Source organism: Heliconius melpomene, chromosome 21 (genome assembly GCF_056956725.1).
Source record: "Heliconius melpomene rosina isolate 202511_hmr_F chromosome 21, ASM5695672v1, whole genome shotgun sequence".
Taxonomy (NCBI): Eukaryota; Metazoa; Arthropoda; class Insecta; order Lepidoptera; family Nymphalidae; genus Heliconius; species Heliconius melpomene.
Window position 1 is genome coordinate 4821051 of NC_140409.1, and position 12109 is coordinate 4833159.

General features: G+C 30.4%; 2 protein-coding genes across 3 annotated transcripts; one reads left to right on the forward strand and one right to left on the reverse strand.

Annotated features, from left to right (window-relative positions):
- Positions 1-5104: 5104 nt before the first annotated feature.
- On the forward strand, positions 5105-9693 carry LOC146526954 (uncharacterized). Of its 2 annotated transcripts, XM_085205594.1 has the most exons (8): positions 5105-5265; positions 5888-6143; positions 6675-6782; positions 7225-7697; positions 7801-7903; positions 8450-8545; positions 8925-9080; positions 9555-9693. In XM_085205594.1, exons 1-8 carry the CDS (start codon positions 5231-5233, stop codon positions 9609-9611), a joined length of 1284 nt encoding a protein of 427 aa, XP_085061720.1. In that variant the 5' UTR covers positions 5105-5230; the 3' UTR covers positions 9612-9693. The 2 variants fall into 2 exon arrangements, with proteins under 2 accessions (XP_085061720.1, XP_085061719.1); XM_085205593.1 differs by lacking the exon at positions 5105-5265 and having other exon boundaries at positions 5682-6143.
- On the reverse strand, positions 9681-11850 carry LOC146526955 (kunitz-type serine protease inhibitor A-like). Its single transcript, XM_085206150.1, has 5 exons — positions 11838-11850; positions 11269-11379; positions 10740-10931; positions 10219-10306; positions 9681-9870 (listed from the first exon to the last, which is right to left on the reverse strand). The coding sequence occupies exons 1-5, from the start codon at positions 11848-11850 to the stop codon at positions 9708-9710; spliced, it is 567 nt and encodes a 188-aa protein (XP_085062276.1). The 3' UTR covers positions 9681-9707.
- Positions 11851-12109: the final 259 nt, after the last annotated feature.

Consider the following 12109-nt stretch of genomic DNA (forward strand, 5'->3'; position numbering starts at 1 on the left):
ATATAATATGTGGTATCCATTTTCGGTTAGATTTAGGTTTTAGTAAAAGTAAGTATATATAGTAAAAGTGAATATAGAAAAAATCTTTTTGTAAAAGTAATGAATTTATTAGTACCTCTCGCTATTAAAAACACCAATATTTTCCATAGCAACGATTATTTTTCTTAAGTTTATATTAGGTTTATATTTGTTGGCGCTATAGCTCAAATGGATTTTCTTCCTCTCTTATTACTATTTTCAATTACATTTTATACCCTAAGAAAATATTTGAACTGCAAATTTGTTTAACAATAGTAACAACACGCCCTCCTGGGTGCAGCTGGAATTAGTTTCGTTGGATACGTCTGAGTGTATACGGTTTTCTTTACAAACGGATTACTAGGTTCTAATGCAGCCCGATGCTTCACCTCCATATTAATTCGAGCATACCTGTCCCCTTTCTCTTCTTCTTTTTTAATAAGAATATAGTACGGTCGAAATTCGTTTGCATACATACTTATTAATTTGATACGCTATTTTTAATTCACTTATATTATTTTTTTTTACAAATGTAGCATATTTTAATTACTTTTGAATTTAATTACTTGACACATTCATCGTTTTATAGATTGAAGAAGATAATTAATAAAAAAAGGTTTCATATATGTATATAAACGTATTTTGCCTTTCCCTTTTTTTCTCTCCGATTTAATTAATAAATCAATACTGGTGGTATTTCCCGATTAGTAAGTAGTCGTCAAGAAGTTATCGGTGAGTTAAAAGGTCAAAGACAAATCGGAATGAAAATATTGTTTTGTTGTTGTTTACAACTTAAACTTCACGCTTTATCCCTAGTAGGGTAGTCAGAGAAAACGAAGCGCTAAACGCTACGGTCTCTACATACCTCTTTCGCCTCGTCCACTGTCATTAACCTCTTCATACATGTGGGACCTCATGCTTTTTACGTTTCCATATAAAAACGTATAGGTTCCTGTTTATTGACTCTACCGACGAAAGAGCTAAATATAAATGTGTGCCCAATGCTATAAATAATTTTAAAATTTATTTTAAATAAAAATAATTGTGGCCAGTCGTGGTGCAGGGGCACAAAACTGACTGACTGACTGATTGATGTTCACTCGAGGAAATGAAATATTTATTTAAATTTATATTTCCATTTCTTTGCTCTGGTGTCAAGGCAAGAGTTCCGATACTCAACACGCAATGCCTCCTGGAACCCTCGGAAAGTGGGGAACGGAGTGTCTTAACACTAGGTTCCCTTTGATGCTGCCCTGCTGTGTGCGAGATACAGCGAAAAGCTGGTTTTTTTTTTTTTCAGAATAAATAAATTAGAGGACTAGACTTGAAATTTCTAAGTAACAAGTAATCTTTCATAAATTTATGTTACGTGACCTTACAACATTAAAACAGTTGCACATGTCATAAAGATAAGTTGATTAATCAAATATACTTAAGATATGAGGAATAGATAAGCTAACTTTTCATTATTTTTGCTGTAATATAATTAAAACTTGTAAGTAAAAATTGGCTAAGTCGATGTACGAGTATATAGCGTGTTAAACGGATACACTTGTCTACTAAATTTAGACTAGAATAAAAAAAATATTATATTCTTTATTGCAAAAGTAGTATTTTAAAGAAAAACCATAAAAGTAATACAAAATAAAAACGTTAGTTACAAATGGTGGGCTTATTTCTAAAACTGTGGTGGTGTAGGTACACTTAAAATTTGTTAAATACAATTTTGTAAGAAATTGAAAGACACGATTTTTATTACAAAAAAATATTCTTCTATATATAAGTATAAATGCGACGTGATTTCTTTGCTGTTCTCTTCTATTCTGTTTCAGCATCATCTTGACAACAGTCTAGCAATAATCATTTAGTCATAGTGTCAATGTCAATTTAATTATATGTGTATAGCTGTTTGTTGTTGAATTAAAGCTTTTGGTTATTTACTTACTCATTTACACACTTTCTTACTAGGAAGTATTTTCTGTATTTATATTAAAAATATAGTCTGATTAAAAAAATGTTAAAATCTCTTGGTAGTCGTTTTAAAGATGAAAGGAAAGATAGATAGGAAGAATGAAATGGTCACTTTTCAATTTTTATGTTTAGTAAATGAGCGTATGTAAAAATACAACAAAAGTATATCCAATATTTCTAGTACAAGCTCTTTAGTTTAATATGTCACATTTCTGAAAGATTAGTCTCATATTTGAACTCATTTGATCTAGCAGTTTGGAAGCATACGGTTTACGGATGGACGGACAGAATCACTGTTCATTTCTAACTCCAATATAAAAGACATGACTATATTATTTCAGCTATATACTTTTCTAAATGTTATAGGTAAAAAAATAATAATAAAATCAAATCAGCTTCACGCAGTATCCCGCACACAGCGGGGTAGGCGGAGGGAAACTAGTGTTAAGATACTTCTTCCCCCATGTTATAGGTATAAGTACAATTAAAATATTAATATTTCGTATTACATAATTTACTCAACAAAATTGAGGTTTCCAATGTATAAGATATATCAATAAGGGGAAGTAGTATTAAATAACCTGATCATAAACTTTCTTTTAGGTAAGGGAATTTTGAGTAATTTCCCTTTGATGTCTTCTTGTACTTCAGGTACTTTGCAATGACTGCACTGTAAATTAAAAATTATTTATAAAAAAATATTTATATAAATATGTTCCAAAATATAGTATAATTATAGATATTAAAACTCGCTAACACATCACCTTAGTTCTCATTTTTTTTTAAATGTAAAGACAAAGAATTAAAAAAATATATATTTTTAAATATTAATTAATAATACTATAATTTATTCAAATGGTACATACCAAATAAAATAAATCTTCTTACGTACATTTAAAAATAAATATCTATTAAAATATTGTTATAAGTACCACATTAAATGATGATACTTACAGCTTCCGAAAGACAGATGAGAATTAAAATAAAACCAATAAAACATAATCCACTTTTGTTTATCTTCATAGCGTAGTTCCACTAACACTTAAGTAAAGTTTAAAACAAATAATAAAAAATACCAAGATGTTTATTACTTCGCTGCAAGTGATTGTAAAACGAAAAAGATTGGAAAAGTAAAATTGAATTTTTAATATAAACATATTTTTTTATATCAGTTATTTTTTTAAAGCCATTATATTATCGTACTACTCGTTTTATTTGAATGGCTATATTTCGTATCTACTTTTTATAAGTGAAGAGAATATAATAATACACATTACACAACTCTCCCAAACTCCTCTAGTTCACTTGATGAAGCTAAGGATATCAGCGCATACGCCGCTAACGGGAATATTCTTATTATCTAAGCGTATTATATAAGCTTGAAGCGAACATAATTTAAATACCAAATAATGCACGCCGACTCAAAATTTATATATTTTATTAATTAAGGGATTTAGGTACTTAAGAATGCTATGAAAATAGCTAAAATAAACTAGTCGGGCAGAACCAACGTTACATTAGTTTATTTTTTTGAAATTGAACGCAGCACAGCTGAATTTACAAACAAATACTACTCAAATAATAAGAGACAAAAATAGATCCCTGTGGAACACCCACACTTAAAAGAGATCCAGCATAAACGTTATTTATATTAATTAACCTTCTGATTTAGGTACAAGGATATAAGATGAAGGGCAGCATCCTGTATGCCATACTGATATAGCTTAATAGCAGAGTTTCATGGTCAACACATTCAAAAGCTTTCTCTTATGTGTTTAGGAAGTGCAGCACCCACATCTGTAGTAGATTTGTCTTTGGTGAAAGAATTGTTAATATTTAAAAAAAAATAACTGGTTTAATATGATTCATCAAATATTTGGCTTGAAGTAAGACACCGCATGAACAATATGTGAACGAAGACCTATCATTATTAATATGTATATACTTATGTATTAAAATTATCTATTCTCCATTCTCCAACTCATTACCGAGCGCACGCATAATTATTGCTCTATGGTACTCGATATTATACTAATTATTCAGGTCTCTACAATCATTCCTTTTTATATTACGTATAACGTATTTAACCTGTCAATTGAGTTTATAAATAGTAATTTTCTTCGCAATTGCTTTATTATGCTGTTGATAATTATTATATTATAGGTTTTAGTGTTTAAAGCACCTTGGTTTTTCTGTAAAGATATACTTTCTAACTTTTTAATTTTTTTAACCAATGTATAATATATATTAGAACACCTATGGATAGCGTTTCGCTCAGGCAGATAAAATGCGAGGTTGCATTCCGCTATGCGAAATGTCTCGAAAATTGGTCTTAACGTTAAGAACTCTGCCCTTTTTTTCGGGAAAATGTATGTAGTAATGTAGTAATATAATATTTTTTAATATTACCTTATATTTAAATAAAATCTATAGAGGAATAATGTAAGAACAAATATTTGAACATTATATATGTATATGGTAGGGGAGATCGGGGATAGCTACCTACGAATAAATATCAAAATCTCAAGTTACGAAAATAAGGGCGTCGATGTCGAACAACAAGGGGTGAGAATCCCTTATCTCCTTCTTTTCAATCTCTGTGAGCTTTTCATCGACGCATATATTATAATAAACGTGCAAGTTAATTTTTCTTGTAATTATATGTGTTATGAATGGTACGAAATAAAAGGCAACAACATACAAAATTTGGGCAAGATTGCCACAAACTTATTTTAGCTTTACCATTTAAACATTGGTTGGAAAATTATCTTAAATCCCACTCTATATGTTACGTACATATAAACATACGTTTAATTATTATTGATTGTATATTTTTTAATTAGTTTTAAAACTATGTATTTCAAACTACCTATATCATAGATCAACTCATACTAAATGCTAGGTTAATCTGACTACCTGAATCATGCGATAAGTTTACCGGTTTCTCCTTTTCTAATATAAGATTAATCTTGTATATGTTGTTATAATGGTATGCGAGTTTTTTGCCATTTTTTCCGAAAGTTGGAAAGTATAACTCTCAATAAAATATTTTTTTAAAACAATAAAAAAAATCATTATTCAAGGTAAGTTAGGCTTTGGTCATCCATCCCCGGACTTACTCAATTGATTTTTGATACAGTATAAAACTAACGTTTACTTCTCTATAAATGTTGTATTTTTTAAGAAAGTGTTTTCGTTGGTCGATATTTACTGAAAGAATAAAGTAAATTGAATTTAAAAAATGGTCCTGCTAATTAACGACGGAAGTGATCTACAGTAAGTTTTTCTTCTTCTTCCTTCTACGTAGGTGGTTGTTTGTTTGTACACGCACGTCTTCTGAACTACTGGACGGATTTCAAATTTTTTTTGTTGTGCAGCTATCTCTGGGCAAAACTTAAGTTATATTTCAAAGACTTTCACACCTTATGCAGAATCGTAGTGGAACACTAAATAAATAAATAATAATTACGAACTATAATAAATAAATAATATATAAATAATAAATAATAGGCAAGAGCGACACGAACTTCGGCTTGCGGTCGTCCATCAGGCTGGCTCTCTCTATTTTAAGCACACCATCCGCGTCGGTCTAAAGGTCTCTAAGCAGTGGATCTGGTAACACCAACGCCTGGTAGAGCCGAAAAATAAGATTCCGCCGACAATAGTGTGTTGCGTGTATCTGTAGTGTTTTTTCTATCTACATAGGAGCATTAGCTATTGTTTTGGAGTCATCCAGGCTTCAAGAGAAGCTACTGACTTGACTTCGTCTAACCTTCTGACGTCTGACCTTTGAGTTTTGCATTAGGGTTGTAATCAACCGCCTTTACGATAAGAGGTTTCGCGTGCGAGCCTGTATGCCTGCTTTATATATTACTATAGTTTTTGTAATTATTTTTAGGGGTATAGAAAAAACTCAGGATATAAAATATATGAGAATACTTAAAAGACGCCTGCAAATTCTCCATGCGTGGCCGTCGAAGGCTATTGGGGAAGAAGAATCAAAATATTGTCTCTACGGAAGAATCTATGTATTTTTAGTTTTCGCGCTCAGCTTACCTCCAGGTTTCCTTTATTTGAAAAATAATCTTTTTGTTATTGATTTTATGGAATTAGCACATACTTACGTGACTGTTTCCATGTCTACAATGGCCACTGTAAGTATTAATGTACCTACTATTGAATTTTTTTTTTGCTTCACGTGTATCCTGCACATGCTATGTGTGGCAGAGGGAACCAGGGAACCTAATATTAATATATTCCGTTTTCATTTAGTCACTTCCATTCTTCACTAATAATTCATTTAATACTTAATGTTAAAATTACAACTCAATACACAAATGAGGCCGTCGAGGCGCAGCGGCACAAGGGTGTGACTGTAACGTGACGGTTGTGGGTTCTATCCCCACTCGAGGAACTTAAATATTTATTTACGTTTATATTTCCATTTCTTCGCTCTGGTGTCGAGGCCAAACGCGGCGTTGAGTTCTGCCACTCAACACGCAAAACCTCCAGAATTCGGCAGAAAGTGGGGAACGGAGTGTCTTAACACTAGGTTCCCTCTGCCTACCCTGCTGTGTGCGGGATACGGCGTGAAGCTGATTATGATTTTATAAGTTGCATGTTTTATATTTTAGTTAGAAACATTATACCTTGTAAAATTAATAATATATTTGTTTATTTTACAGTTTCGAGTAATGCTTGTATTTCTTAAAATATATAAAAATTTAATCGCCGATTTTGTCAACTGTATACATTTATTTAACCATAAAGATCATTCAGAATACGCAATGTCGGTAAGATAATTTTTTATTGTTTTTGTAATATCAATTAAAAATCATATCAAAAATATTTATTTAGATAGTTTACAAATGTTGACAAATGAACGCGCGTAACTTATAAATTTCATGTGAGGCAATTCACAAACAAAATTACCTGTAATAGAAGTATGTATGTGCATGAAAAATATTTTTTAAATTATACAAATTGATATATGACGTTAAGCTCCGCTACTCAACACGCAATCCCACGAAAATTCGGCCGAAAGTGAGGAACGGGGTGTCTTAACACTAGATTCCCTCTGCCTACCCAGCTGTGTGCGGGATAAAGCGTGAAGCTGATATATGAACAAAAATTAAGTATTATTATTAGGTATTAATCACGAATTTAGCGTCTTTAAATATGATCTCAATCAAATAAACACGCACTTAACTAATAGTTAACCATTTTATATTACAGACACACCTGCTCGTCCACAAGATTTCACATTTCTTCACAGTGTACATCGACATATTGTTAGTAGTTGGTTTATTATTATTCAATTTTACACCATTGTGGAAAAACATATATTCCGATGCGTTCACCAATTATAAGACCGGAAACTCTTCGCTTGAACTCTCCATCTACTATCAACTACCATTTGACTATAAGCACAATATTTACTGGTACCTCGTTATGTTTATTTTCGACTGGTACATGTCGGTACTTTGCTCATTTTGCTTCTGTTATATCGACTTATTAATATCATTGATGGTCTTTCACATTTGGGGGCATATGCGTATTATTATAAACGACATGGTAACTTTTCGGAGACCTTCTAATAAAGTAACAATAGACGCAAATATACAAGATGAATTTTTTTCCGATGAAGAAGGAAGGCTCGTGGCTCGCGATATAGGCAATATTGTTCAACAACATAATAAAATTGCCGAGTAAGTGCACTTCAGAATAGTTTTTAAACCATTTGTTTAGTAAATATTTATGTAATTTTAATCTGTATATTTAAATAGCTTACTGCCAATATACATATTTTAGGTTTTCAGCACGATTGATAAGTACTTTTGGACCGATTCTCCTTATTTATTACCTATTCCATTTTGTCAGCGGTTGTGTGCTACTGTTAGTGTGCTTTCAAAAGGTAATTATTTATATATTAACAGACAATATCAGACAGACAGCCATTTGTCTGTGTGCAAGGGAAAAATGTATGTGGCCAAGCAGTAAAGAACGTGGACACAACGATGCCCTTAATAATATAACGGAAGGATCCACGTAAAAACTATGAGGGTGCAATATCCGGCGTAGAAGAACTGATGTATTTTTTTATTGATTTCTAATAAAAAACTTTTTTTTTTTTCTTTTTCTTACTTTAATCAGTATTATTATAATATGTATACATATACCTTGATCTACACATTGTAGGAACTAGAAAGGCAGAAGTTAATATTTCCAACTTTCACCTAATTTAGAGCTATTGCTTGTCAAATAAACTTGCTGATAAACTAAAACGGCAATTTAAAATAATTATCCTCCTGAGAGTGGGATTCGAACGCACAATTCTCGTGTGCATATTCAGATTCTGTCCCACAGTGTCCCGAACAATGCGAACTACTTATACGTTTTATTCGAAACAATACTAGAATATTATTTATTTCTATTTATGCTTACATATAAATAATTACAGAACGCAGAAGCTATTATGCTATATGGACCATTAACGTTTGTGGTATTTCAACAAATTATTCAAATATCAATTGTATTTGAACTTCTTGCGACAGTTGTAAGTAAAAGAACCTCCTTTTTTTAAAGTCTGTTAATCAAATAATAATCATTTAGAACCTTATTAATGTGACCACAAACCCAATTGTCATTCAAAGCATAACTCATTGTCACGTTCCGCCGGAGCCGAACGTGCAAGCGAGAACGAGAAACAATCGATAGAGAGGCACGATCGCCCTAAGCGTACAAAATAATTATAATTCAGTAATCATAATTCATAAAAGAAAGCAATTTTTCATCAACGTTTTCTTATGACACCTACGTATGAAGAGGGAAACTTGTGTTACACTCCGATCCCCACTTTCTGCTAATCTGGAGGCATTGCGTGTTGAGCGGTCTGAAGTGTGGTTGTTTGGTCAAAAACATCCTTTTTTTTTCAGAGTGATCAATATAGTAATGCTGTATACAGCTTACCCTGGGAATGTATGAAAGTGGGTGATAGGAAGAAAGTTTTCATAATGTTGATAAACTCGCAGAGGCCATTACCAGTCAAAGCTATGAATATAGTCAACGTCGGAGTACAAACTATGGCCGCAGTAAGACTATTTTTTTTTACTTATAAGTACTCGTAGGTTGTAGATTTTAACTGATTTATTAAAAGGAAAAATTCTTTTTTTAGCCTCACACTTTATTCTGCACATAGCATGATATGCAGAGGAAACCTGGGACCCTAGTTTAAAGACACTTTGTTTCTTTCAACACATTTCTGTTTTCCACTTTCCGCCGAATTCTCGAGGCAGAGTGGCACAGATATACCAGAGACAGGAAATGAAAATATTAAATGTTTGTAGATCGAACCTACAACTGGCGCTTTCACAATCACTCGCTTGTACTACACGACGACCTACAAAAATTATAGAAAAAAAAAGATCGCTAAAGAAAGACAAATTAAGTGAATTAAAGAATATATAGGTATTGAGAGTATATTTTAATTATATGAAAACATTTGTTATATTAAATTAAAAACAACAACAACAGTTTCTGTAGTTAATTTGACGTCTTTTTTACAGATTTTAAAAACGTCGGTCTCTTATTTCATCATGTTAAACACATTTGCCGAAAAATAGGAAAAAAATATTCTCTCAATCTACTTTATCAATTATTAACTATTAAATAAAAGTAGAATAAAGAACCAGTTATATAAAAAGCTGTCAATCATTTTATTAATGAATATCATCTAATACAATAGGAATACAAGTTGTAAATAAATGACTTCTTTCAAGTGTATTATTCGGTGGGTTTAAGCAGGTGGACAAACATTCAGTACGGCTTTGGAAATTATTTTGATTTCCTCCACATCCTGAATACAGTCGTCGCCTGCAAGTTCTGAAAATATTAAAATATTGTGTTAATAACATCAATGATTTATAATATTTTTATTAATGATAAGAATCATTTTACATCTTTTAATATAAATTAAAATATATTTTTAAGGTGAAGTGCTAGTACTTATCACTAAATTCACCTTACCAAATTTCATAATACAGTTAAGGTATGTAGCTTCAGACATTTGTAATTAAATATGTATAAATATATAAACAAAAGTAAATGATTCCCCATATACCACCCAATTTTCTAGACTCAAGATGTTGTTGTGTTGAAGGACAAAAAGAAATTAAAATAATTCATTCAAGTGGGAACCAAACCAACATTTTATAAAATATTTAAACTCACTTAGAAAAATTATCCCAGGTCCAGCGGTTAAAGTATCCAAAGCAAGTTCCATAATCAAATCCCAGAGAACAGAAATAGGGCACCTTTTCTGAAAGTATAAAATATTAATTTATTTAGATATTTTAAGTAGTAACTAATGTGCTCACTATTTTAAAAATTAAAAACTTAATATATAAGCTATTTATTTAAATAATATTATTTAGACACATTCTTTCATTTGACATAAGATATATTTTTCATTAATAAAATTAATATAGTTTGCAATTTCTATGTTATTAAATCCATATTAATTAACAGATAATAAAATAACTGTTATCTATAAAATGCAGCATAGTATATAACATTACAGAAGAATAATTATACAAAAAATAAAGAAAGTTATATATATCTTGTACTAAGGTCTTGTACTAATTTATTAATGTAATAGAAAATCAAAATTATTTAAATCAGTGTTGTTACATAATATTACTTTTATAATATTGTTACATTGATTAATGTTATGTTTATTATACAATACCTACTATTAGGATTTGTTACATTTAGGAGACAGTAGTTTTCACAGTCATCACGATTTTCAAATCTGTTTCCATTACCTTGGCACCCCCCCCAGAAAAAACGATAACATTTAGTCTGTCTCACATCATAATACCATTGAATAATATCAGCTCGACAAGGTCCAGTATCTGGACGAAGAAAGCATGATTTGTGTTGTGCTATAAAGAATATCATTAAATTATTACTTTTATCAGTATTCCCATATCTTGCATGTAGCAGGACAGACAAAACTTAGTTAAGTTAGTAACTTAGTATTAAGACATACCCTTTTTCCATCCATACCAATGCACCTAATATTTGAGACATTGCACAAGACAAAGCACTCAAAATTGTGTTGTGTTATTACCAATGTAAGAAAATTAATATTATTCATTTATCCAAGTGGGAATTGAACCCACAACCATTGCATTTAAACTCAGACAGTGTCCTGCTGCATCTCTGCTGCCCCAATTAAATATTATATGTTTAAAGAAGTTGTTATTATTAATATCTTACCTTTTAATGTTTGGTCAATTTTTAAACATATTTTTTTTGCAAATTGATTTGGTGTAGTTGATTTGTAAATCTTTTTTCTTCGATGATGTTTTCTTTTATGATCAGTTATAGCTAATGGCAAAAGAAATATGACAATTAGAAAACTTACTAACAGTTTTAACTTCATGAGCACACTGATAATGCTGGTAAAATAATAAACTTTACCTCAATCTATAATAAAACGCTATTTATATTTGTCAACAAAATTCATAGTTGTTTTAACCATAAAAAAGCACTTTAGAAATTTTATTATAAATGTATTACTTCAGATCAACCTTTGTTGGTGTTGGCATATGTGATTCGTGGTTTATCCACTTATAAATTAACAGAATATTTAGGAAGATTCATAATTTCTAAATAATAATTATGAATCCAAGAAAAAAAAATTAAAGCCTGATGAATATATTCTCTTGTTATAACAGTTTTATATATCAAATAAGAATTAATTGATTTTCCGTTACTGGCCATTAGTATATATATTATTTAAAATATATAAGCTCTTGATTTAATATCATTCATTTAATTATCACCATGGGCAATCATCAATCAATCAACTAAAAAAAATATTTAGATTTTTGACAGTGACATTCTTGCTTTTTCGATAAAAAAAAATATCTACGTTTAGAAATAATTGAATATAACAGATATCACGCAATATATTAGGAAATTAAATAAAATTACAGAGTTTTTCAAATCATTAGTTTACTTCTAACAGATTATACAAAATATAAAAATAATATTTTTTAAATGTACAAGTAGAGCTTAGAGCAGCATTGATAAACGAAACGTTCAGATATACGTT

Excerpts from the sequence above, each read along its gene's own strand:
- LOC146526954 (XM_085205593.1), top strand. The coding sequence starts at position 5,844 with ATGCCTGCTTTATATATTACTATAGTTTTTGTAATTATTTTTAGGGGT. Across the intron at positions 7,698-7,800 it reads CAACATAATAAAATTGCCGA|GTTTTCAGCACGATTGATAA; the intron begins GTAAGTGCACTT and ends TACATATTTTAG. Across the intron at positions 7,904-8,449 it reads TGTTAGTGTGCTTTCAAAAG|AACGCAGAAGCTATTATGCT; the intron begins GTAATTATTTAT and ends AAATAATTACAG.
- LOC146526955 (XM_085206150.1), bottom strand. Across the intron at positions 10,932-11,268 it reads AATTGACCAAACATTAAAAG|CACAACACAAATCATGCTTT; the intron begins GTAAGATATTAA and ends TATTCTTTATAG. Across the intron at positions 10,307-10,739 it reads AAATGTAACAAATCCTAATA|AAAAGGTGCCCTATTTCTGT; the intron begins GTAGGTATTGTA and ends TTATACTTTCAG.